This window comes from Peromyscus eremicus, chromosome X (genome assembly GCF_949786415.1).
Source record: "Peromyscus eremicus chromosome X, PerEre_H2_v1, whole genome shotgun sequence".
Taxonomy (NCBI): domain Eukaryota; kingdom Metazoa; phylum Chordata; class Mammalia; order Rodentia; family Cricetidae; genus Peromyscus; species Peromyscus eremicus.
In genome coordinates, this window is record NC_081439.1 from 57,473,488 (window position 1) to 57,500,471 (window position 26,984).

At 44.4% G+C, this 26,984-nt stretch overlaps 1 protein-coding gene and 1 long non-coding RNA gene across 3 annotated transcripts; one reads left to right on the forward strand and one right to left on the reverse strand.

The window, feature by feature from the left end:
- Positions 1-6,016: 6,016 nt before the first annotated feature.
- LOC131898801 (uncharacterized) lies at positions 6,017-6,824 on the reverse strand. The gene is made up of 2 exons (XR_009376029.1): positions 6,311-6,824; positions 6,017-6,163 (listed from the first exon to the last, which is right to left on the reverse strand). It is a non-coding gene; the product is annotated as an uncharacterized LOC131898801 (long non-coding RNA).
- LOC131898800 (doublesex- and mab-3-related transcription factor C1-like) lies at positions 6,580-20,149 on the forward strand. 2 transcript variants are annotated; one of them, XM_059249995.1, is made up of 7 exons: positions 6,580-7,046; positions 12,912-13,069; positions 13,488-13,546; positions 13,851-13,987; positions 15,274-15,334; positions 15,516-15,663; positions 16,626-20,149. In XM_059249995.1, the coding sequence occupies exons 1-7, from the start codon at positions 7,024-7,026 to the stop codon at positions 16,733-16,735; spliced, it is 696 nt and encodes a 231-aa protein (XP_059105978.1). In that variant the 5' UTR covers positions 6,580-7,023; the 3' UTR covers positions 16,736-20,149. The 2 variants fall into 2 exon arrangements, with proteins under 2 accessions (XP_059105978.1, XP_059105977.1); XM_059249994.1 differs by having other exon boundaries at positions 6,599-7,046; positions 13,848-13,987; positions 16,626-20,145.
- The last annotated feature ends 6,835 nt before the right edge of the window (positions 20,150-26,984 follow it).

A 26,984-nucleotide genomic window follows, 5' to 3' on the forward strand; every position in this document is an offset into this window, starting at 1 on the left:
AGTTGGATGAGGTTTCTAGCACGACAATTAGGGTGTTTGGCCATCCCATCACCAGAGTAGGTCAGTTCGGGCTGTCTCTCGACCATTGCCAGCAGTCTTTTGTGGGGGTATCTTTGTGGATTTCTGTGGGCCTCTCTAGCACTTTGCTTCTTCCTATTTTCATGTGGTCTTCATTTACCATGGTCTCCTATTCCTTGTTCTCCCTCTCTGTTGTTGATCCAGCTGGGATCTCATGCTCCCTCAAGCTCTCTTTCCCTCGACCCTCGCCCTTCACTACCCCCACTCATGTCCAGGCTGTTCATGTAGATCCCATTCCATTTCTCTGTCATTGGGCGATCCCCGTGTCTTTCTTGGGGTCCTGTTTCCCAGGTAGCCTCCCTGGTGATGTGAGTAGCAGTCCAGTCATCCTTGTTCCACATCTAGTATCCTCCTATGAGTGAGTACATACCATGTTTGTCTTTCTGAGTCTGGGTTACCTCACTCAGGATGATTTTTTCTAGATCCATCCATTTGTCTGCAAACCTCATGATGTCATTGTTTTTCTCTGCTGAGTAGTATTCCATTGTATATATGTACCACATTTTGTTTATCCATTCTTCAGTTGAAGGGCATCTAGGTTGTTTCCAGGTTCTGGCTATTACAAACAATGCTGATATGAACATAGCTGAACAAGTGCTCTTGTGGTGTGCTAACCAGGTATCTTGATGAGTGTGTGCCGGCCCCAAGTGGCAAGTGACTGGCCCCGTGACAGACTGTTGCCCATCAGCAGCTCTGCTCCACACCTACTTCCTCTCAGGTGTAGATGGAATAAAGCACACAGTATAGTTGATTCACATAAACTGGGAGTGTTGGCACATGCCTGCCACCCCATTACAGGAGACTGAGTCTGGAGTGTTGTAAGTTTGAGCTCAGCATGGGATACATGCTGAGTTTCACGTCACTGTCTTAGTTCCTTCTCTATTGTTTTGAGGAGACATCATGACAGAGGCAACTTATGAAAGAAACAAGCATTTTGTTGGGTGTTTGTTCTCAGTTTCATAGGTTGAGTCCTCGTCATCATAGCAGGGATCATGGTAGCAGGCTGGTAGACATGGTCCTGAGCAGGCAGGCAGGCATGTCGCTGGAGCTGTAGCTTCGAGCTTACGTGTTGAGACAACAACCAGGATGGAGAAGGAGCCAGAGCCGCCTTCTCCACCCGCCCCCCAGGAATGGTGTGAGCTTTGAAACCTCAAAGCCCACTCCCAGTGACACATCTACTCCACCAAGGCCATAACTCTTCACCTTCTCAAACAGTCCCCCCAACTGGAACCAAGTATTCAAACATACGAACCTGTACTCATTCACACCACTACAGCCACCTTGCTGATGTAGTGAGAACATATCTCAAAAACACTCCCAACACTCATGACAACCAAGGGAAGCCCAACCCACCAAAGCTTCCCAAACCTGACCACCAAACTCACTGCTGGAAAAACCCAGATCTACTGTCCTCACATCCTCCTATGTGTCTGACTCCCACCAAACCACACGAGAGAAAGCATCACAGAAGTGGTCTGAGGATGGATGTGATGGACGGAGAATTCTGTGTGAGCCTAGAGAGATATGGGGGCCAGGGCCAGATCCACCACTGATTGTGACTGGTCATTAGTAGCTGCCTCTCCAGGCCTGTTTCTCTAAACAATGTTTTCACTGCAGCAGCAAGTGTTGATGGCTGGAGAATTGTGTGATTTCAGCTGAGGTGAAAAGGTTGTACTGTCCCTCAGGCAACCATATAGCCAGCACAGAATCCTCCTCAGCGCTGTGTCTCTCCCTCTAGATGCTGCACATTTTATCGGGGCTTCATGTAGGCGTAAAGGAGCAATAAATATCCAAAAATATAGAAAAGGTACAGAACTCAATAGTAAAGGAAAATCACAGATATCCCTGTTTGCAAATGGACTAAGGACCTGTGTAGGCATTGTTAGAAATGAGATGTCCAAATGGCCACCAATTATAGACAAAGGTCCTTGGCAATAATAATCGTCTGGAGAATGTGAATCACATTCACAGGGAGAGGTCATCTCACCTTTTTGTGTTGGGCTTACTACGAGAGATGGGAGTTAGTGTCAACAAGGAGCAACATTACCCCTTGTCCAATATTGTTAAAGTGTGAGTCCAAACAGCGGCGATGGAAACCACTGCATGTGTTTCCAAACATCCAAATCAGAACCACCGTGCCTCTTAACTGTACCTGCACTGGTGGTATCCCGAAAGACCTCGAACCAGTCACCCGAGCAGTATCTGCATTCCCACATTGACTGAAGCATCACCTACAGTACCTGATCCAGGGACATAATCTAAATGTCTGCTCGTAGATAAATAGATCTGGAATAGAGCTGCATCTGAGGGCAAACCCTGCAATTACAGGCACTTGGGAGGCTGAGCCAGAAGGATAACAAGTTGATGACTTCCCTGTGCTACGTAATGAGCTGAAACACAAATGGTGTGCAAATTAGTGAGATACAGTTACATTCCTTTCAGCTTGAAAATGGTCTGGGAATAGAGCCAACTGAGAGAGCATTTACTTACCAAGTGTAAAGACTGACGTTCAATCCACAGCTTCTGTAAAAAAATACTCCTCTCTATGTGCACAGATGTATGTACACACAAAATGAAACATCATTTTGCCACAGACAGACAGAAATCTTGGCAGGCCTGAGAGTTGACTGTTGTTTACAACAACATGGGAACAGTGAAACAAAAGAATGTGTTACCTGCTTTCACAAGAGAAGGAATGCATAGAGAAGTGGATGCCAGCAAAGTGGGGGTGGGGTGGGGATGGCAAGTGGGAACGTGCCCGTATAAGTGACAGCCTAAGGGCACAAACTTACTTTTTATTATAAGAATATAATGTATTCCTTGGTGATCCTACTTTGTTAGCATGTATAGTTATACGTTGTCTGTGTGCTATATATGATGTATGAAGTGGATAATAAGTTTGTGTTAGCCGTATAGAAGTTATTTACCCCCATCAACACTGACTATTTTGGTTCCTATATGATACAAAATTATAAATTTAAATCTATATCAAACACATATGTTCAACACATATGTGTTTAAGACTTCACAGCATACTGGAAATGTGCATGGTGGAAGATCTTAAATGCTTTTACCACAGAAGAATAATGTGACTCTGGAGGGTGACTGATGTGCTATTTAGCTTGATGATGGTAGGTAGTCATTTCTCAATGTGTTACATACTAAATGCATACAATTTTATTTTGAGTTTTCCTTCAAGAAAGCTAGGGGGAACATATCCACACAGCTGTGAGAACCCCTGGATAAAACTCCTCAAGTGCTGGGCCCTAAGAAGAGCCCACTCTTGCACAGGACCATGCCCTGGTTCCCAGGCTAGGAGAATAGCAGTGTTATTGGTGAGAGTATGTGAGTCACTTGTGAGTGTGTGGGGAGGGGCAGAGGACAGTATCCTCTCCTGTGAAGCCATGACTCTATGGCTCTGTAGACTGGGAGGCAGGAGACAGGTCCACCAAAGCCTAGAATACAACAGTGGTTCTCAACCTTCCTAGTGCTGCAACCTTTTAATACAGTTCTTCGTGTTGTGGTGACTCCAACATAAAGTTATTTTCATTGCTACTTCATAACTGTAATTTTACTACTATTATGAATCATAAATATGTGATATGTAGGATATCTAAAATGCAACCAGAAAGGGATCGCGACCCACAGGTTGAGAATTGCTGGCCTAGAAGGACCGTGATAGGTGATTGTAGCAAGAGTTGAGATCAGCAGCAGAGTACATCCTTTGGAAAACAAAACGTAGTCCTGAAAATACCAGTGAGCACCTTGTGGGCAGTGGGCAGGTAGTTCTATGGCCATGGTTACAGTCAACTTGGAAGGTGTTGGTCAGAATGGGTCCTCTGGTAAGAGGAGCCGATCGATGTGAAGGCTCCTCATGGCTCAGTCCAGCTGCCGTTATCCACCTCTGCTTCTGGATTTCTAGTGCAGCTACTGAGTGGAACCAAATTTCACCAAATATTTCAATAGACATTCATTGTTTAATCACACACACACACACACACACACACACACACACACACACACACACAGGGACATGCAGAAGTTTACAAACTAAGAAGGCATAACCACTGGGCAGACTGTCTATCTCCTGGGAGTTGAAACTTCTAAGCCCTGCATGTGAGGTTTGATCAGGACTGGGCAAGTGATGACGTGGAGCTCACCTTCCCAGCTGAGTTTGGGTCTGAGTTAGTTACTTTTTTGTCAACTTGACACAAGCTAAGATCATCTGGGAAGAGGAAACCTCAGTGGAGGAAATCCTTCCATCAGAGTGGTGTGCATGTTTTGTGATGATCGATTGATGGCGGAGGACCCAGCCCACTGGGCTGGTGCCGTCCCTGGGCAGGTGGCCCTGTTTTCTAGAAGAAAGTAGGCTGAGAAGGCCATGAGAGCTAGGCAGTAAGCAACATTTCTCTATGGCCTCTGCTTCACTTCCTGCCTTGAGTTCCTATCTGTCTTCAACAATTATAGGACCCTAAGCTGTGGGATGAAACAGGCCCTGTCTCCCCAGCTTGCTCTAGGTCCATGGTGTTAATAGCACAGGGACCAAGTCAGTAGAGAGAGGACTGGTGGGGAGGGATGATGCTCAGGCCCTCAGACGTGCCACAGAAAGATCATCTCTAAGTCATTGATCACACTGGGATTAGCTACTTGGTGATGGTTAATCTTCACTGTCCATCTGACTGGATTTGGAATCCACTGGGAGACATATCTCCAGGGTGTCTAGGAGGATGTTTCCAGAAACATTTACATGAGGAGAGAAGGACTCGCCATGAGTGTGGACGATGTCGTTACATGCACTGGTTTCCAGGGTTGAATAACAATGAAAATACAAAGGCCAGTGTCTCCTGCTGCATGCATTCTGGTTTTCCCACTGTGGAATCTCGCCTCCTGCTGCTGCCACTATGAACCTGCCACCTTCCCCTCCAGCGTGAATTGGACCCGTTTAATCTGTGAGCCGAAAGAGAGTCTTTTTGTGGGTTGTTTTTGAAAGAAACAAAAACATAAGCAATACAAATTCCAACCATTCTCTCTCTGTGGCTCCCACCCTGGCTATCCTTCAGAAATAGAGGAAAGGGCCTTGGGCCTTGAAATGCTACTGTCTGCCTGTACACTACCTGCCTCTCTGAGAAGACCTTCCCTCTCTCAGCAAGGAAGGACAATGCTTTCTCACAGCTGGCCCTGGCCAAGCATTTTTTCACTCCATCAGTCTGAAGCATACAGGAGCCTGTGTAATTTAAAGGGCGAGGGGTATTTGTGTTTTTCTGTATCTTATTTATGTTCTCCTGTAGCAAGTATGCATTTCAGAGTTCCGTAAAACTGCCCAGCGACTCCTCCACCTGAGGGTAAAAGATGAGCTGTGCTTCATCTCCCTTGCAGCCTGGCCCTGGAAAACTGTTCCAGTGCCTTTCACAGTCCCCCTAGGGAGCCAAGAACCCCTCATCACAGGGAGAGTAACCTTGTGTAGTGGTGACAAGGTTGTCTCTTGGTGGTTCTCTTGACTGGAGGAGCTGTGGGTGATTGGGTACTGTTTGTGAGCACCAAGTCTAAAGCCCTTTAGAGGCTCCACAGAGTCTTTGTGTGTGCCCCTGTCCCACCTCTTCAGAAACTCTGCTCAAGCTTTCTCAGCTATGAGGGCTGCTGAACTACAGCGGAGAGAGGCCTACAAGTCTCCTCCTGGCTGTATGGAAGTGTGCGGGTCAGAGCTGCCAGCTGTGAGGAAAAAAAAACTGTTGACTGGAGACCAATTGCAACAAAGACCCCCAACGGAGCAAGCATCATTGCCTCAAGGGGGAACATGAAGCCCTTGGAGTACTCCGAGAGATACTTGCTCTCCCCTCCAAGATATCCCCATCCCCACCCGTCACCAAAACATCATCCCCAGCACATCTTAAGTTGATGTCAATATGGAGTATGAAGAAAATATCATGAAGCCAAAACATTGTAAAGCACACCGGCCTTTATTTCAACCTCATTAACAAGATTCTTGGGAGAGGAGGGGCCTGGACAGCAGAAGGTCTTGCTCTCTGTCGTGGCCCCGTGTCTCAGACTCACGTGGACTCAGCCTCGGAATGAGCGGCGTCCTCGCCTAAGAAGGAAAAAGAGACACAAGTGGACCCCCAGGAGCCCTGTGGGAACTGAGGGGAGGGCTGGGGTGCTCTCTGGGGGAGAGGAAGGGGACATCCTGGCCTGCTGTGAGTGATGAGAGAGGCAGGGGCAGACTCAGAGCCCTCACCTGAAGAACTTGGACACACGAGCCAGGGCTCTCTGGAACCGGCCCTTCCAGGTCCTTCTGGGACGAGCAGCCTCCCTGGTTCCTCTTGGGTCATTGAATACGTTCCCCATGGTGTGAGGAAAGACCACCCCTTCCGGGCAGTATTGTTGGCTTCTCAGAGTCTGAAAAAGAGAGTTGAGGCCTCATCTTTGCGGCCCCTCATGGCTGCTGTCTATCACCCCATTGGGCTACTGTGATGTGCACTCCTGGTTGAGGTGCTGAGGATGGAGAAGTGGGGAGACCTGCCCTGACCCACCCAGCCCCCCTGAAGGATGTTCCAGACCACATGGAAATGAGACTGCCCAGCAGGTAGGAAGAGGGGGATGAAGACCATGCTTCCAAGAGAGTGTGTGATGGCATGAGGGACACCCCCCTCCAGCACTTCTTTGCAGAGATCTCCTGAGCTCCCACTATGCTGGGTGCAGAGTTGGAGGCCGGCCCCCTGCGTTGCCCTAAGCCTCGCCCCCTCCATGGCCCTAAGCCCTATTGCTGCTTCCTTGGTTCCTGCCTGCTTCAGTTCAGTACATTGTGCTCAACCAGTGGATACATTTCTGGTGTGTGGCCTGTGTCCCAAATCCCGCCCCTCGGAACTTTCTTTGTTTCTTCCTTTGCTTTTTATCTTCACTCTGGCCAGATCAGCAGCCTGAACGCAAGTTCTGCTGGCTGAACTGAAAATGCAGAGGTCTTCGGTTATACGGTGAGTTCTCCTTCCGTGGGGTTTCCACGGACAAAAGTGCTCACGAGGCCTGTCTGTGGTAGCCGCATTGAGTTAGGACTGAGATGTTTTTCAATGCCCTCACAAGGTGCATGGCCCAAATGGTTCATAAAAGCTGAGAGCAAGGGCTGGCCATGGCGCCCTAAGGCCAGAAGGCCTGGACCCTAGTTTTTCTTTGTGAGGGGTTTGCTCTGCACAGGTTACCTGCATATCTGCTCCTAAGTGCTTCTGGTGAAAGATGGAAAGTATTTGGTGGCCTGCATTGTGCAGGACAGTCGTCAGGGGTCCAGACATAGGTTTTTAAATTTAGCACTTTACACTTAGAATCGTGATTGTTATGGGTTATGTCTTGCACGTTGTTGGAGCCATTGACCTTTGTTTGCTTCTTTTTCCTTAAGGGCATCCACTTTTTTTCTGTGTCATTATTGTGTAATTATGGTAGAGCCTTGTTGTGCTGTTCGTGGCCTTCCTTCGATTTCAGTGCTGTGTGTGTCCTGTCCTAAGGTGACTCCGTGCCTTGGTGCTTACCACCATGTTGTAGGATGATAGCGAATTTCCAGAGTTCAGTCCTCCATCTTTGTCCTCATCCAAATGTCGTTAGCCATTTTGTGTCGTATGCATTGCTAGAGAACTTTGAGCAATAACTTTTCCTTTTATTGATGATTACAGAGTGGAAATCCTGACCTTTTGAATGTTTTGATCAGTGAGCACAGTATACTTTTGTTATTTTAATTTCTCTTTGCAGGATTTTAATTGTTTTCTCTAAACAAATCTTTCAGTGTTTGTGCCAATATTCTTAACAGATATTTCCTTTATTTCAATGTTATTGAAGATGTCATTTAAAACACTTCCCATTTGTATATTCGTTTCTAGTTTATTGGCATAGAGTGGCTTTTTGCCCACTAACTTATCTTCTAACTTTGCCCAAATCATTTCTGAAAACCAGGTGATGACTTTTTCTGGAGTATGTAGTATTTCCTATGTAAAGCATTATTAAAGATTATTCTTTGAAAATTTTATACAGTGTATCTTATCATATTCTTTCCCTTCCCCAACTCCTCCCAAATTCCCCCTCCCTCAAGATTCCCCCCTCCTCATCTCCCTTCTCCATGCCTTTGTTTACATTTTTTGCTTGACTGAAGCAGTTATGGTCTCAAGTGTAATGCTGTGTGCATATGGTGAGAATCTGGAGAAACATTCTGCCACATTTCTAAAATACTCTTGGGAAATTTCTGTCTCTCCATTATCAGGTGCTTTCTGTCACACATACATCCTAGACTGAACTTCAGGGTACTGGTGAGGTCATTTGGGCGGAGGGGAAAGTGAAGGGCGGGTAAAGAGGGTAACAGAGGAAAACAAAGACAAGTGTCGGATATTCTGTGCATGTGGAGAATCTACCTTCAGCTGAAAGTACAAGGTCCTTTTATGTGCCGGAAGGGGACTGGATGGACAGGGAACAACAGAGGGTAAGGGGGGTGGCGGCTCAGTGGCTGTGAGAACCTGCTGCTCTAGCAGAGAATCTGGGTTCAGTTCCCAGAACCCACATAGTGGCTTATAACCACCTGTAACTTCAGTTCCAGGGAATCCGATGTCCTCTTCTGACCTCCACAGGCCCCAGACATATGGTGTAATACATACAGGCAGGTAGAGTATACACACACGAAAATAAATAAATAAATCTAAGAAAATTTAATATTAAAATGGTTTTGCATTACTAGAGTAAACTGTGCTTGTCAATGAATATTTTTCATACACTGATTGAAACTGCTGGAATTTCATTAGAGAGGTTTCCATCCATGTTAATGAGAAATACTTGTCTGTAATACTTCCTGTGATGTTTTCTATTTTTAATAATTTTATCAATTCTTTGAGAATTTCATGCAATGCATTTTGATCACATTTACCCCAAACTCCTCCCGTTAGCTCCTTCCAAACCCACTCCCACCTCCTTAACTTTCTTTGATTTTGTTAGATTTACTGTAATATATATGTATGTGGGGCTCTATGCCCGTGTCTGCTGGTGTTCAAGAAGGCCAGAAGAAGATGTTGGATCCCCTGCAGCTGGAGTTCTGGGTTATGAACAACTTCCTGTTGTGAATGCTGGAATCTGAACTGGAGTCCTCTGCAAAAGCAGTGCACATTCTTAACTGCTGAGCCATCTCTCTAGTACTACCTTTTTTTTTTTTAAATTTAATAACCCATTGACTCCAATTTGTGCTCTCCACATACTTCTGGGTATAGGGTCATCTACTTGAGTGTGGTCAACCTACCAGTAGCCACACCCTTAAAAGAAATTCTGACTCTCCCTTTCCCAGAAGCCATCAACTGCCCCTAAGTCCTCAGTTCCAGGATGGGGGCTCCTGAACCCCTTCCCCCTTCATAGCAGAATGTTGACTTACCTTTGTGCAGGTCTTGTGCAGGCAGCCACACACAGCTGCTCTGAGTTTGGGAGTGCAGTGGCCTGTCATGTCTTGATGACATTGTTTCATTCCTGTCCTTCACCAGCACAGATTCTTACAATGTTTTCTCTCCCTCTTCCAGCATAGCCTTGGGTGTGTGTGTGACATAGATGTCCCATTTGTGGCCTAGCCCTCCATAATCACTTGTTCTCTTCACCGTGGCTGGCTACAGGTTTCTTAGCCACCATTCACTGCTCAATGACAGACACTCCACGGATGATGTCTGGGAGCTGCACTAATCTATGGGTAGAAATATACAAGTGTAGAGAGCAAGTGCTACTGCCAATTTAGTAAAATAATCATAGTAGATTTACCTCTGAGACTTTGAGTTCCCCAACCATGAGTTCTTGGCCAGATTTGCAGGCCTTAAATCCAACCAGACAGCAGTTTCTCCCCATAACATTTTTTCACTCTCATAGTCAGGGACCTATCTTGCCATGGTGGTCATTATTGCAGTTCCCAGGATGCACATTTTCCTCTCAGCAACTTGCATCGAGCCTTCTAGTACTGTTAGAGCTAGCGAGCAGAGAGGAAGATTACAGGCCAGCTTCCCGTCTCACTACAGGTGATCTGGGATTTCCGTGGCACGCCACCTCATCATGCCTTTCTGTGGGCCCAGGGGATCAAGCTCCAGTTGTCAGGCTTGTACAGCAAGCATTTTTCCTTGATGAGCCATCTCCTGGGCCCAAATTTAAAAATTGAAAGTATATTAAAATTATTATTATTACTGCTACCACCACTTCTACTAGCAGCAGCAGTGTGTGCGAGCGTGCACGTGTGCGTGCGTGCACGTGTGCGTTTATACATACAAGGGTGTACATGTGTCAGGGCATGCATGTGGAGGTCAAAGAGCAGCTTTCAGGAGTCAGTCCTTTCCTTCCTCTGTGAGATCTGGGGAATGAACTTGGAACTTCAGTCTTTACCCACTGAGCCACCTTGCCCCCTTTACCATAAACGTAACGTTAGCTTCATAAAATGAATGGAGAAGTATTCCCTGTTTTATTTTCTGAAAACGTTCTTGACATATTGCTCAGATTTTTCTTGAATTATCAGATATTATTCCCTAGTGAAATCATTTAGGGGAGAGATTTGCTTTACGAGGATATTTTCAATTCTGAACTCAGTTTTTAAAAACTTAAAACATTTAAAAGATGTGTTTTGGCGGGCAGTGGTGGCACACACCTTTAATCCCAGCACCCAGGAGGCAGAGCCAGGTGGATCTCTGTGAGTTCGAGGCTAGCCTGGTCTACAGAGTGAGTTCCAGGACAGCCAGGGCTACACAGAGAAACCTTGTCTTGAAAAACAAAACAAAACAAAACAAAACAAAAAAAAAAAACAAAAAAACAAAAAAAAGAAAGAAAAAAGAAAAGAACAAAGAAAAAAGAGAGAAAGAAAAGATGAGTTTTGTGCACCATGTGCATGTGGTGCTCATGGAGGCCGGAAGAGGATGTTGGATCACCTGGAGCAGGAGTTAACTGAAGGTTGTGAGCCACCATGTGGGTGCTGGAATTGAACCTGTGACCTCTGAAATAGCAGCAAGTGCTCTTAACTGCTAGGCCATCTGTCCTGCCCCTTTAAAAAATTTAATGACCCCTTTTACTTAAAGTGGTCTTTAGAAACAATTATTTATTTAATTATACAGCTAACCAAAAGACTGTTATTTAAAGCTTATCCAGCTTTTGATATCTTTGTTGACAATCTCTGAGCACTGCTGCTTTATCTTGGGTCACGGATATTCTGCCCTTGACCTCTTGCTTTCAAGTATAGCTCAGTCTGTAATCACTTGGCATCTTACTGGGCCTTGTGTACCCTGAACTGCTTTGTATGACTTCCAGTGTGGGATGCAGACAATGCCTCTATTTTCTGTCTGAATCTGAGTGAGGCAAGCAGGGCGTCCTCAAGGTCAGGCTAGTGACGTGGATCATAGGGCAGTTTTAAAATTTGTACCTTTCAGGTGATTCTCCCTACAATTTTCTATACTGGATATACTAATTTCTACTTACTGCTTACATTCTCTCTGCGTGTGTAAGCCATGAGTTCTTGATATATTGCCTGCCTAGGCTGCCCTCCAGCTCCTGTGCTCAAGACAACTTCAGGACTCAGCCTTTTTATTTTCTGGGACTACAGGTCTCCCTGGTTTCCATTAAGTTCCTGTTAATGTCTGTAGAATTTATTTTGATATCCATACTTTAAATTTTGATTAACCTTATCTTCCTCAAGGCTTGCTAAGATTTTTTTTAGAGCAGTTACCCTAGTGGAATGAATCAGTCCCTCCGTGTGGCTTTGATTTTCATTTCCCCACTGATTATTGCCTCTGAGCATCTTTTCACTTTGCTATTTGTATGCTTCAAAGAAATGTCTGTTTCTGTCCTTTGCTTACATTTCATGTAGGTTTTTGTACTGTTGAATTGTACATTTTTGTTTGTTTGTTTTGAGATATTGTCTCCCTAGTTAACCCAGTTTGGTCTCAAACTTCTGATCCTCCTACCTCAGCCTCTTGAGTACTAGGATCAAAGGCTTTATATCACCTCTGATTCAGAAGAATGATATGATTTTTTATGAGAAGCAAGATTGTAGTCAGTATAAAGGGAGAATCAAGGTGATAATCAAGATTAAGGTTAAGTGTGAGAACAACCTTAATGGAAACTTAAGGGAAATATGGAATTCGTGAGAGCATGGGGCATAAAATTCCATCCTGGCAGTGAATGAATGAAGGCCATGAGGAAGACAATTAATGATGCAACAGAATGGAGTGTAGTGATTGTTGAAGATGCAGGGCTGTCTGTCTGTGCCTGAAAATGGATTTTGGGGAGTGAAGGTAAGCAGAGAAACCCATTATCAGGTTGAACTTCTATAGGACTGTGAAGAGCTTCGTACATGTGGGACTTCTGGGAAGGAGATGGTTTAAGAAGGGCTAGGTAAAAGTTGAGAAAAATATAGGGAAATGAGGGAGTGAAAACTTATTCCAGCAGTGAGCAAAAAGGAGAGAAAAGTCCCAGTCACTGAAGATGTAGCTTTATAGGTTCAGGGGAAGTAACCTGGAGATGGGGGATCCAGGTGCTCTTCTGACCTCCACTCCTGACCCTAAAGCAGTGGAACACAGAGCACAGGTACCTGCTGTACCCTGCTGCTCTTCTCATTGCACATGGAACAGTGGGCACGAGACTGGAGCTCCCTGGGGAAAGAATTTGGCTCCAGAAGCCCTATAGGCCACTCTGACAGCTTCTCCAACCATTGCATCCCTACCCAAACCAGGGATTAAGAGCCTTTCTGCCTCTCCCAGGCCCACAAATGTCACAGCTGCACTGCGTTCTTGGGAGTGTCTGGGAAGGTAAGGATCAGGCCTTTAACACATTACTAACCTTGGACCTTCAATCCTTCACTTTAGGGAACATCATGGGCCCTTGCCTGCTGTGAGTGCCTCAAAGAAGGAGCAGGGGACAAGGCTGAAGAGGCACCTGGATCGAGGACTGATAAGGAATATGTCTGCTGCCCCCAAATTCTACAAGAATGGCAAGCAGGTGGCTGTTGAAGCAGAAAACCACAGTGAGTGTCTTTGGCTGGCTAAGGAACCATAGTTTAGGTAGAGGGAGCATGAGTAATTCTGTCAGCATCCCTGTCTTGAAATTGTAGTGTGACTTGGTAATCACTCATCAAACCAATGTTAGGAATTGAATGCTTTGGAGAAATGGCCAAGGCCATCGCTTATAGTTTATTTAGGTAGACTTTTGTTGTTGAGTGGTAAGTTTGTTGTTTTGAGACACTGTCTTGGTAGTTAGCCCAAAGTGTTCTCATACCCGTAATCCTCCTGCATCAGTCCCTGCAGTGGCCATTTACTAGAAAAAGAAAGCTTATCCCAGAGCTGGGAAAGCTACATAGGATGACAAAGCCTCCAGATGGGGCTGGAATATTTGGAATGATGGTGACAGTGAGGCTTATCTAAGCTGGGCCTGGTGTTTTACAGATGGAAAGGAGCTCATTGTGCACAGGAGTGAGGCCAGGCGCCACAAAACACTGCAGGAGGTAAGGAGACTCTGTTGCTTTATGGGAGGTACTTCCAGAAGCTACTTCCCAGACCCCTTGTACTGTGTCCTAATGACATGTGTTCCACCCCCAAATCCTCCATGACTTACCATGTGACCTTGGGATCAACTACATCTTCCTGAATTTTAGTATGAACTGAAAATTAAAGGTAAGCCTCGATGATCTTCAAGGTCTTTAAGTTCTGATGTTCTAGGTTGCTGTGCTCATCCCACAACATGCTCATCTCTCCTCTTGTCATGGTTGGCTGGTACCCAAATTCCTACTCTCGTCTCTACTCCAGCAGGGAAAATTTCAAGGAACTCTGATGCGTAGCCAGCCTCGAGAACATCCAATTCTGTCCTATACTCCAGTGACCTTGGAGCGGCAACCAGTGATTTCTTTTTCCCGGGAGCCTCGCGGTCTCTCTGCCAGGCCCCCTAGGTGAGTTGAATAAGGCCCTGAAGGCCGCTGTGTCTCCTATTAGTCCATGTTCATCACTGGTCAGTGCCACGGGAGGGAGGCAAATAAGAGAGGAGAAAGAGGAAGAAAGGAGGAGGAGGGGAAGAAGAAGGAAGGCAGCACCTCAAAAGGAGGAGTGAAGAGAGCACACTTAGGCTGGAGAATTCCTAATCTTGAGGGTTTGGATAAGTGATTTCATCTTTCTAAGACTATGTTTTCCAGTAGCCAGTCTGGGAAAACAGTCTACACTTATAACATTGAAAAGAGAGCTAGAAAGAAGACGTACCCCATAGTAAGCCTTCAATATGCCTGGGCTGTTACTCCATATTACAATAGATGGACGTGAGAGAAGGTTCTGGTAGAATTTGGGGTCATGATGGGGAGGGCCATAGAGGCCTAGAGGCATGCTAAAGGCAGCAGAGAAAACTTCCTAGAGAAGGACCTGGCTTGTCCCTTCACTGTGGGGTTTTTCTCCCTCTCACTGGCGGCTCAGTGGGGGTGGGGGGGGGGAAGGAGACAGAGTCACAATGAATTTCCCAGGAAGCAGACTCCCGGACACCAGCATGGAGGGGCAGATGTGGTTTGATGTGAATGTTCACTGGTATATACGCATACATTACACAATCAGCTAAGGTCAGATTGAGTTACTGTCCAGTGAGTCCGAATGGCACGCAACCTGTGTTGTGTGAGGGTCTACAGGGGGCAGTATGTCCAGGCAGTGTGTCTGCAGACAAAGTACAGGAAGCAGGTAACACCCTAGGTTTTGACGCCAAATTAGAAGGTGTCCAGTTAGCTGGGACTCCATTATGAATCATCTGGTGTTCCAGAGACTCAGGCCTGCTCAAACAGCCACAGGAGGTGTTGGCGGGTCTCATGTTCCCTGTCTTTTAGTGACACCATCTGAACAGAGACTGACCCCTCACTTCATAACCAGTGGGGATTGAGCAAAATGGAAGCAAGAGCCAGTCTCTGAAAAAGGAGGGACTCACATCTTGCCAGCTGCTTTGCAGATTAGAGGATAGTCACTTTGGATTCTTCGTCATCTTCATTGTAGCCCTGGGAAGAAAGATCTGGTATAAATTAGTGCCTCAAGAAAAATATAGACATTTTAAAAGGAAACAGGCCAAGAAGGTGCCCAGGTCAAAAGGACTAACATTTTCGAGTCATTCAGATCCCCTGGTTTGCAAAGCCCTGGGCCTCCAAGTGTTCTGGTAGTAGGTTTCCACCAGAGGGTTTAATCCCCTGGCCTCTCCTCTCCTTGTTTCCAGATTCTCAAGTGTGATCCTGCAACCCCGTGCCACCCCTGGCCCTCTTCTACTGCAGCCACAGGTCCTGGCAAAGTAGTGGGGTCCAGGTCCCCGGGAGGGAATGAGCTTAGTGGATGGGAAGAGCAAAAGGTCTTGGGGTGGGGGTGGGTACTCAAGGGAACTGGGCACTTAAAGGGGCACCATGCTGGTGGGAGGAGGTGTGGTTTCCTGGCTGCCATTATTGAATGCCATTCCCTTTGCAGGTCCCTGATGCCGCCAAGCAGGACACTGTTGCTGCTGCCTTAGAGTGGCAGAGGAAGCTGGAGGCTGCTGAGGCTCTGTTGGCCCTGAAAAACTCTTCTCAGGTTCCTCCTGATTCTGCCTCTCTGCAACAGCGTGCCAGCATGCCAGGTAGCTGCCTTCTTTAAGATGGAACATGGAGTTAGGGGAGTTGGGAAATTGGAGGGGTTGTGGTAAACTGGTTATACCTGGGAACCTGGATTTGGGACCGCCTTGGGTCAGACACTTCAGTTCCTCAGTCTGATGTGCGAGATGGTACTCGGGGGCTTCTCAGTGAATCTTCAGTTCTCAAGGGTTTCTGCTCAACAGCAAATGGCCAGGAGCTGAAGTCGAAACAAAGCGCCACCAGCACAGTGACAACAAAAGACCCCTGTAGATTGAGGCTCCCCAAGGTGGCCAGGTCTTCTCAGAGTTCAGGATCTTATCAAGTGGAAGGACTAGAATCAAGTATAATGACTCCCAGCCTAGGACAATATCTCCAGTCCACTGTAGACTGAGGAGGACTACCGGGCGGTTACGGACAGGGGATAAGGGTCCGGAGTGGAACTGAGATCGTGCTGACAGCTTTGGAGTGTCAGCTTCCCGTGTGGATGGGAAGCCTGGCTGCTCCCCAGCCGGAATGTTTCCAGTCACTCTCACAGCTCCATCCAGTTGTGAACTCAGAGGAGAATTACATAGCTGGGAGGCCTGGAAGGGAAGGCTGAGCCCTCATAAGAAAACAAAACAAAGACCTCAATGAAGTGTGCTAGTGGGAAACAACGTGGGGTGAATGAAGCTGGAGACTTGCTTCTCACAGAGGTCTGGCGCAGTGGGTGATGCAGGCTGGGCCAGCAAACTTGGGGGAGGGGTGTAAGGAGATGTAGCACATCCCCGACACAGTGAGGATCCTATCCGTAGCCCCTAGAGTGACTAAAAGGATTGGGGGCTATGGCTGAGAAACTGGAGAGCCAAATAAGGAGGCATGTCCGTTCCTGGTTTCAGTGACAAATCTTCGATTGGGTGGGACACCAAAGTCTGAGGGGTTTGCTGGGTGATGACATGGATGTAATCTGGCTCTGGCTTTTGCTCTTCAGGTCCTGCTGGAGAGAGAGGACTGCAGCCTCCTAGTCCCTACCTGCCACCACGGCCGGCCAGCTCTGTCGCACTTACTGGACATCTGGAGTGCATGTCCTTCTTGACCTAAGAGCCCATAGTGGGAGGCCTCACTAGAACACTGCCTGTTTGGTATCCTGTTTCATGTCTAAAATGACTAACGTTTTTTAAATTTTTTTATTTTTGAAATAAGTTCTCATGTAGCCAGCCCGAACTTGGACTCAGCATATAGTTGACGATGACTTTGAACTCCTGATTCTTCTGCCTCCACCTCCCAAATGCTGGGATTACAGGCATATAGCACTGTGCCTGGCTTTTTTTTAAAATTAGTATTATTTTAAGTGTTCAGGAGTTTTATAAGCTTTCAGATCCTTTTTATGACGTAGGGCATTTACTTGACTGAGGTTCGATGTTGCTCCTCTATTCATTATCCCTTTGGAATAATTCCTTTATATGCTTCTTAGAAAAACAGTATTGTGTGATCTAATGTGATCAATCAATGGGATTCTGAGTGGGTTTGTATGCCAGTATCTTCATTTGTTCTGTGATTGTAGATACACTGGCACACTCCTGTATGTAATCATCCATGTGGAATCATGAAGAGTTTTCACTCTGCATCTAGGCATGTGTGTGTGTGTGAGCAAATAATAAACATGTGTTGTAGGCACTCAAAAATAAGAGTTGTTTTTTTAAAATATCAAAAAGGATTGTTTACCTTCACCAAGCCCCAAGTTAACGAATCATTTATTTTTTTAAATTAATGATTGAGTGAAAATTCCAAACCTTGGTGTAGTAGACATCAGAAGGCTTTCTCAAAAGTGCCCTTATCGAGTAATTGATAGGAACATTTTTAAAGCCTGCATATTCTGAGTCTTTGATTGTTGTTCCAAACACATGAACTGCAGGCCTGGCCAGGCAGACAGCTAGCTAACTGAACATCGCTTGATCTAGATTCTTTATTATACTTTTACTTCCTTCCTTTCTTCAGTGCCTCGTTTAAAAAATCAGGGTCCTACTATGTCATGCAGGCTGGCCTTGCATTCACTGTGTACCTCAGGTTGGCCTCCAAAGATCTTGTGATCTTCCTGCCTCAGCCTCTCAAGTGCTAAGATTATAAGTATGCTTCACCATGTCTGGCTTCCTGCTTCTGTTTGTAATGACAAGTTTGATGATGATGATATCCAATCATCACAATTCCTTTGTCTTCTGAGGCTCTGAAAAGTCAAGATTCTTATATTCTCCATCTAATGGCCGAGAAATAAACATGTAAAATCAACAATGATTTGAGGAATTAAGCTGGGCTGAAGTCCATCTCATACCCTCTTTCTTCCCATTATCCTAAAGTTCATTACCCTCCAGTGACCGATGAATATGTCCCCATGTTTCTGCAGTACTATTTGGTCCAAGCCTCACCTTGGTTCTACAGTTGAGTTGGGTAAAGGGAGAAATAGATTTTGGTTGAAGGATGTGGCACAAGAAGAGGGAAGAGAACAGAAATAATACAATAGATATTTGAGGAAGGAAAGAGACTGATTTCCTTGGGCCCTTTCATTTTTCTGAGGCCTATTGTCTTTGTATCGGGTTTTCAGACCTGACACTCTCCCCTCCCAGTGTTTTATAATTAAAGACTCTCTATATGGCATATTTTAGTTCTCTTTGAATATCTGTGTAAGTGTTCAGTGTTAAGCTTTTTGGTATGTCTCTCTTTGTCATGTACTGTCACAGTTCACAGTTTAAAAACCTCACCTCTGCTATATTTTGACTCTCGTATGTTATATGACATCATTGGTTATGTCTGAACATATCCATCGTTTCAGAGCATCTCTAGAGTGGGTCAATTTGAACAAGAAGTGTTAAGATTAAAAAAATCTATGCTGTTATACAGGCCAAGTACAGGCTTTCTAGGGGGAAGGGGCATTTAAGGGGAATTCTCTGTGTTGTCTCATTTACTGAATTCACAGAACCAAAATGTCAATGAACTCCCAAGTTGGAGATTTTTTTAGACTAGTACTTTAAGTTACCATTTGAACATGAACAATGGTGAGATAGTGAAAAATAATTAGAGATTGATGAATTTGACTACACATATTTCTTCATTTACAGTATAATGGATGTGGTGAGCTTATAAATTTTGTATAATAGTAATTGCCTGTATTTAGGAATGGCTCTCAAGCTCCTGAAAATTTAGCAATTAACTGTTCTAGTACAGGAAGAGCTAGTCCCAGCAGCCCACTGCTTTTCATCTTTGTCCAACAAGACTATTCAAAGTAGATCCAATTAATATTGTATTGCCATAAAGGTGAAAAACAGATTAAAGCCTTTGGGAAGGTAGTATTTTAATAACAGAAGGATTCTTGGAAATGTTAAGCAGAATGTACAGTCAAAGTCATTTATGTTGAAATGCACGTTAGTGTACAGAGTCGAATATTGCTATGTGCTTATTTACAATAGAAATAAACATCTTTATTTTAGACTGGTTTAGAACTACTTCAGGGTTGGTGGATAATGGTCACAGTAACTCACCAAACATCCATACTGTCTCTGTGAGACAAGACACTACTGTTTTTGTGTCACAGTGATATTAATGTATTTTGTAGTTTCGGTAAATCTGCTAGCAATCCCTGCCTGTTCTCCAACTGACAAAATCAATTTCACATGGTTTCTAAACAGATGAAGATTTGGAAGTGTTTACCCAGTGAAAGTGAGGCTCATAAAGCAGACTGAGATATGTGGCAGCAAAATATGTGGATTAAAACTACATGGCACACAACAGTGCACAGTTCACAAAAACACAAATGGCATCACAGACATGAAGTCCCTGAGACACTGCACACCCCTGAGTGGAGAATGACCATGTGAATAATAGGAGATCAATGAGTAACCAGAGGGAGGGCCCTTGCCGAGATGCAGAGGGCCCTGCAGCAGATCAACAATTGGCTTCAATGCAGTTCTCAAGCCATAGGATCTAAGAAAACAGGCAACAGAAAAATTTTGAATTGGACTTCTTCATCCAGAATCGGTAACAGAAAGCTGAATGTTTTGTAGGACTTCTGGCACTCTTTTGAGGCCAACAAAACAAAGGAATGGTCTCAAGCCTTCCAAGGGTGATGGCCTATGCTCTACTGTACAGCAGGGAGCAGGGAGGGACTTGGCCCAGGCACTGGAGTATCACTGGGGATCTCGGGATTTTAAAAACTTACTCTCTGATGAGACATTAAGGTGATTGTGGGCAGAGCTGCTGCCTTAAACCTGCGAGAAGTGGCAGCTGAACAGCTCCTCTGGGAGGATTGAAAAAGCCAGCCACAACTTTAATAACATTTACAAGTGAGTTCTGTTTTCTTCTGATACTATTCACTCAAGAACTTCTGCAGTTGACGCTTCTGAATACTCTATAACATAAATTCTCACTGCAAGTTAAAAAGAATGCAATTTAAAAAATTTTAACTTGCCCAGGTCTAAAACAGTCTTAAAACCATAAAGAAGTGTTGAGAAAAACTAGACTTAATAACATCTGTATTTTTCATTACACAAAAGATAATACCTTTACGCCAAAAGCATAAAAAGCTCACGATGAATAGATGATGAACATAGTTTGAAATACCTGCTAAATTGGTAAAAAAAAAAAAAAAAAAAAAAAGCAAGCCCATCAGGTCTTCAACTCTGTTCTGTAGTTCATTTCCTGTCACTGAAATTTCATACTCATGTCTAGCTACACAAAAGTGGAGATGGTAACCCAGAATTTCCTCAGCTTCCTGTTCCTCTCCATGACTATCATCTCCAGGCTCTATGTGATTGTGCAGCCATGGTTTGTAAGCCTGATGTATATCCTGTCTCCCTGGTCTCCCTCGTTGTCTTGAACCCTGTTTGTAAGCACCTTCCACTGCATCAGAGGGCTGGAATCCCATGGTTGATACTCATTGGGTCAGTACACACAGTAAGTGTGAGCCTTTGTCTTTGGTGGGGATGACATTGTTGGGCCTGTTCTCTTGTTATTTTCTTCACTCACTATTTCAGTAATTCTGCAGGTGATTGTGTGGAGTATCTCTACGATGCAGAGAACTTGATGTCTGATTCATATGAAGGCCTTAAAATGAAATTCCACAAAAGCCTGAAACACCTGCTGTTTCCAAATCCTGTTCTTTCAGTGATGTAAGACTTCATAGTCTTTCCAACTCATACCAAGAAGGTGCTGCTTTGGTTTGCGTGTGTGTGTGTGTGTGTGTGTGTGTGTGTGTGTGTGTGTGTGTGTTACATACATATGTGTGAATATACTTGCCTCTTTATGTGTTGTATGCATGTGTGTGGGTGTTCTTACCTGTGTATGTTTGCATGAGTGTGTGTGTGTGTGTGTGTGTGTGTGTGTGTGTGTGTGTATACGTCAGAGAGCAACACTGAGTGTTTTCTCCTGTCATTCTCTACCTTAAAAGACATTTTTGCTGGACGGTGGCGGCACACACCTTTATCCCCAGCACTTGGGAGGCAGAGGCATGTGGATCTCTGTGAGTTCGAGGCCAGCCTGGTCTACAGAGTGAATTCCAGGACAGCCAGGACTACATAGAAAAACCCTGTCTTGAAAAAAAACAAAAAAAAGTATTTTCTGTGTATGAATGTTTTGCCTGCATGTATGTATACACCACATGTGTGCCTGGTGTCCATGGAAGTCAGAAGAGGGGGTAGGATCTCTGGAACTGATGTTTTGGATAGTTGTGAGCTACTGTGTGGGTTCTAGAAACATAACCTGGGTCCTCTGCAAGACCAGACAGTGCTCTTAACTGCTGAGCCATCTCTCCAGCTTCTCCACTTTTTTTGGAGACAAACTCTCACTAAACCTGGAGCTTGCCATCTAGGCCAAGTTAGTTGACCAGTAAGCTCCCAGTATTCACCTGTCTCCACCACCAGCCCTGGGGTTACAGACAGATGCCGTGGTTTTTGGATTTTACATCTGTACTTGGAATCTGAACTCAGGTCTTCATGCTTGTACAGCAAGCTCTCCATCCTCTGAGCCATCTCCACAGCCCTAGGTTAGGGCATGTGGTGTACAAATTGGGCATTCCTCTTCTTCAACACATCTAGCTTTCAGCGTTGACAATCAATATCATGGGCCAATGAGCTGAACAGACAGTTCTCAAAAGAAACATGTGGTCAATAAATATCTTAAAAGTGTTCACCATCCACAGCCATCAGAGAAATACAAATTAAAACTACTTTGAATTTCCATTTCATCTCAGTGAGAATGGTTATCATGAAGAAAAAAATAACAACAAATTCTGACGAGATTGTGGGTAAAGGGGAATCCTTGCTGTTTGTGGAAGTAGAAAACTGCTGCTGTCACTATGAGAATCAGTGTGGAGGTTTCTCAAAAACCTAAAGATGAAAGTTTGTATACCCAACTGTATCTCTTCTGGGTGTGTGCCCGCTGTCACTGAGACATTTGAACATCTATGCTCACTGATCTTCTCTTCCACAATAGTGAGGAAATAGGACCAGTGTAGACAGCCATCAACAGATTAATCAATAATGAAAATATGGTACATATATACAATTGGATTTTATTCAGCCATAAAGAAAAATAAAATGTACAGGAAAGTGGATAGAGTTGGAAAATATTATACTAAGTGAGGAAATCCAGCTCAGAAATACAGTATCTCATGTAACTCTCATATGTGGATCCTGACTTTTAAATTTTATGTATGTATATTTTGGAGTAAGTGTAGTTAGAGATCAGGAAACTATAAGGGGCCCATGAGAGGGGGGAAATGAAGCATGAAGGAAGTGGATAAAGATTAGAACACACATGATATGAAAGTGGGAAGGGAGTACTGGGGCTAATGTACAAGTGGGGAGAGAGGCAAGAAGATGGGGAAGAGAAACAGGTGTGTGGGAAGAGTAAAAAAGAACTAAACACTTACGGGAAGGCCACAAGGAAAACTGTTCCTTTACATTCATTCAGATTACAAAAAATACAATAATAATAGCTTTTGAGTTTAACTATTTTATTGTTCCTTAAAGTTTTTTCTCCTGTGATGTGATTTTTTTTTTTAAAGAAAGGATCTCACCAAATCCTGATATGGCCTACATGGGTCTAAAAATTGCCATCTTCCTGACTTGAACCTTCAGAACAGCTGGGATCACAGGCATGCATTCCCATGCCAGGTTTGTTGTGATCTTCTTTTCAGATTTATTTTTATTTTATATGTATGACTATTTGCCTGCGAGCACGTGTGTGCATGTCTGTGTGTGTGTGTGTGTGTGTGTGTGTGTGTGTGTGCGCGCGCGCGTGTACACGAGCATGCACTACATGCATGTCTGGTGCCTGCAAAGACCAGAAGAGGGAGTCGGAACCCCTGCAATTGGAGTCACAGATGGTTGGGAGCTACTATGTTGGTGCTGGGAACTAAACTGGGTCCACTCCAAGAGCAGCAGGTGTTCTTAATCTCTGATCAATCTAGCCAGTGCCTGCTCTCATCCTCTTCTGTGTTGTTTATGGGATACCATCTGGGCACCTCTTCCTGTACCACTGACCACGGTACAAAGAGTATAGAAGCAGCAAAGAGGGACGGAGGAGCCTAGGCATTTCTTCTTTCGCCGCCTTGCTACTCATATTTGAGATCATGATGGCTGACGCTGGCTGTAGCAGTTGGAGCTTCATACATTTTGGTGAGGCAGGCAATTACTGCTGGTAGAGGTGCCCAGAGATCTCTGGGGTCTGCTCTGTGCCCTTGGTACTGATCTATAGTAATTTTCAAAATAGGTTTTGTAACCTACACTTGAACATCATGGTGAAGAGCACACAGTGAAGCAAACGGGCTCGTTTATGGTCGGTAGAAAGGGGTGGCTACAAAGACAAATATACCTGCCAAGGGTACCCTTTAAAAGGCCACTTCCTTCAACTAGTCCTTAACCCTTTCTACTACCTCCCACTAGACAATTGAAGTATTACCTTAGTTTGTTTCCCTGTTGCTGTGATACAACAACCTGACCAAAAGAACTTCAAGGGAGAAAAAGATTTATATCAGCCCAGAGCTCAACATACAGTCCATCATGGCAGAGAAGTCAAAGCAGCAGAAGCTTGAGACAGTTGGCCACACCACATCCATAATTAGGAAGCATAAAGAGATGGCTGTTGCTTATTTCCTTTGTTGTGGGATATTCACCAGAGAAGACTGCTCAGACCGTGTTTAGGCCAATAGAAAATCTTTATTAGCTGTCCAGCTACTATATTGGGTGGGTGGGATCCCAGTGTAGCACTGAGCCTTTCTCAGGGTAAGTTTTTAAGCACAAAAACCATGTTCTGTGTTGACATACTTCAGTTAACAAGAAGTTAGCCAGAAGCAGAACTACAGAAGCCAAAAAGCAAGGTTAGTACATTTAGAGACTTTCCCAGAACTATGGACTTTGGTGGATTAGGTCTTTGTTTTAGTTTTGGCAGGTGATGCTGTTCACATGCTGAGTTTTACAGCCTGAATGGTACTTCCATTATGGAGTCAGTTGTGCTAAGGTCTCAGGGCCTACTAAGGTCTAGGGTCCTGTTATACTTTTTTTTCCCCTTTATACAGTCCAGGGTGCTGGACAGGGAAAGGTGCTGCCCACATTTGGCAGGACTTCCTGTCTCTATTAACATAATCAAGATAATCCCTCACAAGCATGACCAGAGGCCATTTCTTAGGTGATTCTAGATTCTGTCAAGTTAATAACACTGGCCATTACACATGTATGAACAATCATCATCATCATAAACATAATAATTACAATAATAATAAACATAATAATCCAGAGACCTCACAAGTCACTCACCTCTCAAAGGTTCTAGCTCTCAATCCAGCTGCCCTGAGGACCGAGCCTTCATTCAATACATGAGATCTTGGCAGACATTTAAAACATCCAAACTGTAACATTTCTCCATTATTCTTTTGAATTACTATATTAATGTTTGTCTCACAGGGACAATTAATAGTTTAACTTAAAAAATTTAGCTCAGGTTAATAGTAATTAAATTTCAATATTATACATAAAAGCCTAGAATAGAACAGTGGTTCTCAGCCTTCCTAATGCTGCGACCCTTTAATACAGTTCCTCATGGTGTGGTGACCCCAACCATAAAATTATTTTATTGCTACTTTATAACTGTAGTTTTGTTACTGTTATGAATAGTAATGTAAATGTCTAATATACAGGATATCTGATATGTGAGCCCAAGGGGGTTGAGACCTACAGGTTGAGAACCACTGCTCCAGAGGAACAAAACTCGTTGAATAAGTATGTATTAAAAAGAGGTTTATTGGATTGGTTTACAAAATTCCATCTGGGGTAGTCCGACAATGGCTGTCTTTATACTAGAGAGGCAGAGAACAGCTGTCTGTTCAGTTCATGAGGCTAGGTACCTGTGATGGCTGTTCTTGGTTGTCCACTTAACTATAACTAGAATGAACTATAACCCAGAAATGGAGGGCACAACTGGGATCCAGAGCTCGAGGCTGGAAGACACACATCTTTAATCCAGACCTTGAGGTGAGAAGGCACACCTTTAATCTGGGCCACATCTTCTGCTGGAAGCCCATATAAGGACAATGGAAGAAGGAAGGATGTGTTCTTTCTCTGCTTGTCTTCACCTCTGTCAGCACATCCATTCCTTCTTCAGGATCCCAGCACACCAGCTGAGATAACCAGCCTCATGGGACTGAGCAGCTAGTAGATTCTTGGACTTTCCATTCACAACTAGCCACTGTTGGACTGCAGCCTGCAAGTCATTCCAATTAATTCATATATATATATATATATATATATATATATATATATATATATATATATATAAATTCCATAAGTTCTGTGACTCTAGAGAACCCTGACTAATACAGCACCTCACCAGTATATGATGCTGAAAGCTTGGAGGACTGGAGCTCTAATGATTATCAGTCTACTTTGTAAAGCAGAAGAAACTGAGTTCTGTTGTCAGTGAAGGAGGATGACATTAGTGGCGGCACTAGTAACTAGTAAAGGGACTCACAGACGGAGCAGAATGAACTTGCCAGGAACACAAAGGCAAGCAGACTAAAAGCTGAAGCTTTCCCCTTCTTTATATCTGGACTTCCTCATATCTGGGCATCTAGTAGAAGGTGATGCCCACATTCAAGGTGGATTTTCCCACTTAAAATAGCCTAATCAAGAAAATCCCTCAGAGGCTTATCCCATGGGTGATTATAGATTTTGTCAGGTTGACAATATAGACCACCACACGCATATACAAACAATCATCATACAACACACACACACACACACACACACACACACACAGAGAGAGAGAGAGAGAGAGAGAGAGAGAGAGAGAGAGAGAGAGAGAGAGAGAGAGCATAGTGCGTTCCTATATTCTCATAGCCTTATGTCAATGGCAGTATGGTTCCTTTTAATGGTGCTCTAATTAATTGTTTCATGGAGATTTGAATTACTATCTGTTGTCTGTTTTATTTTATGTGTGTGGGTGCTTCCCCTGCATGTATGTCCACAGAAGGCAAAAGAAGCTGTCAGATCCCCTGGAATTGGAGTTTGACATGGTTGTTAGATGCCACGTGGATGCTGGGAATTGAACCTGGGTCCTCTGGGAGAGCAGTCAGTGCATCTAACTTCTGAGACATCTACAGCCCCTCTATTGCCTGTTGAGAGATTTCCTTTTGGTATTTCTTGTAGGAAAGTTCTGCCCATGATAATTTCCCTCACTTTTTCATTATCAAGCAATATCTTTAACTCAACATCATTTTTTAAACTCAAAATTGAATGTGATATATGCTACTTCATTATTTTGCTGATCCCTAAAACAATCTCTTAAAAATATTATTAGGTGGGACATCTTGGGAGTGCTGGAGGTGTGTGGTACATCATACTCCGTTCTTTCATTAACTAGGGTATCTGTGAGCTGTTCCTCTTGAGAAAGCTGTGTACTCCTGTGTTCTGGATGATGTTCACATGTAGGCGCTTGTACACAGTGCAGTGTTAGGTCTCAGAATAGTTAACCTCCAGGTACTGGAAGGAAGGTACAGAAGCAGCTGTGGAAGTGAAAGAAATCCTAACCCTTGGACAGAAGAATACCAATGTCTGAGGACAGAACCCACCCTCTCCAGTCCCTTGCCTCCTATTGATCTGGTATGTGCCCCTTAACCAAAGGTGTAAGTTAAATGAAGTGTTTGTGTGTCTTTCCTGAATAACTGAATAGTCCATGTGTGGCAGCATCCTCCTCCCTCAGTGTGAGCCTGAGTTGAAGCTGGATTTCAGGAGTTCTAAGGAGAGATGATCAAGGCATCCCAGTGGCTGTGCAAGGGAGCTGAGTAGTCATGGTCTCTCAGTGTACA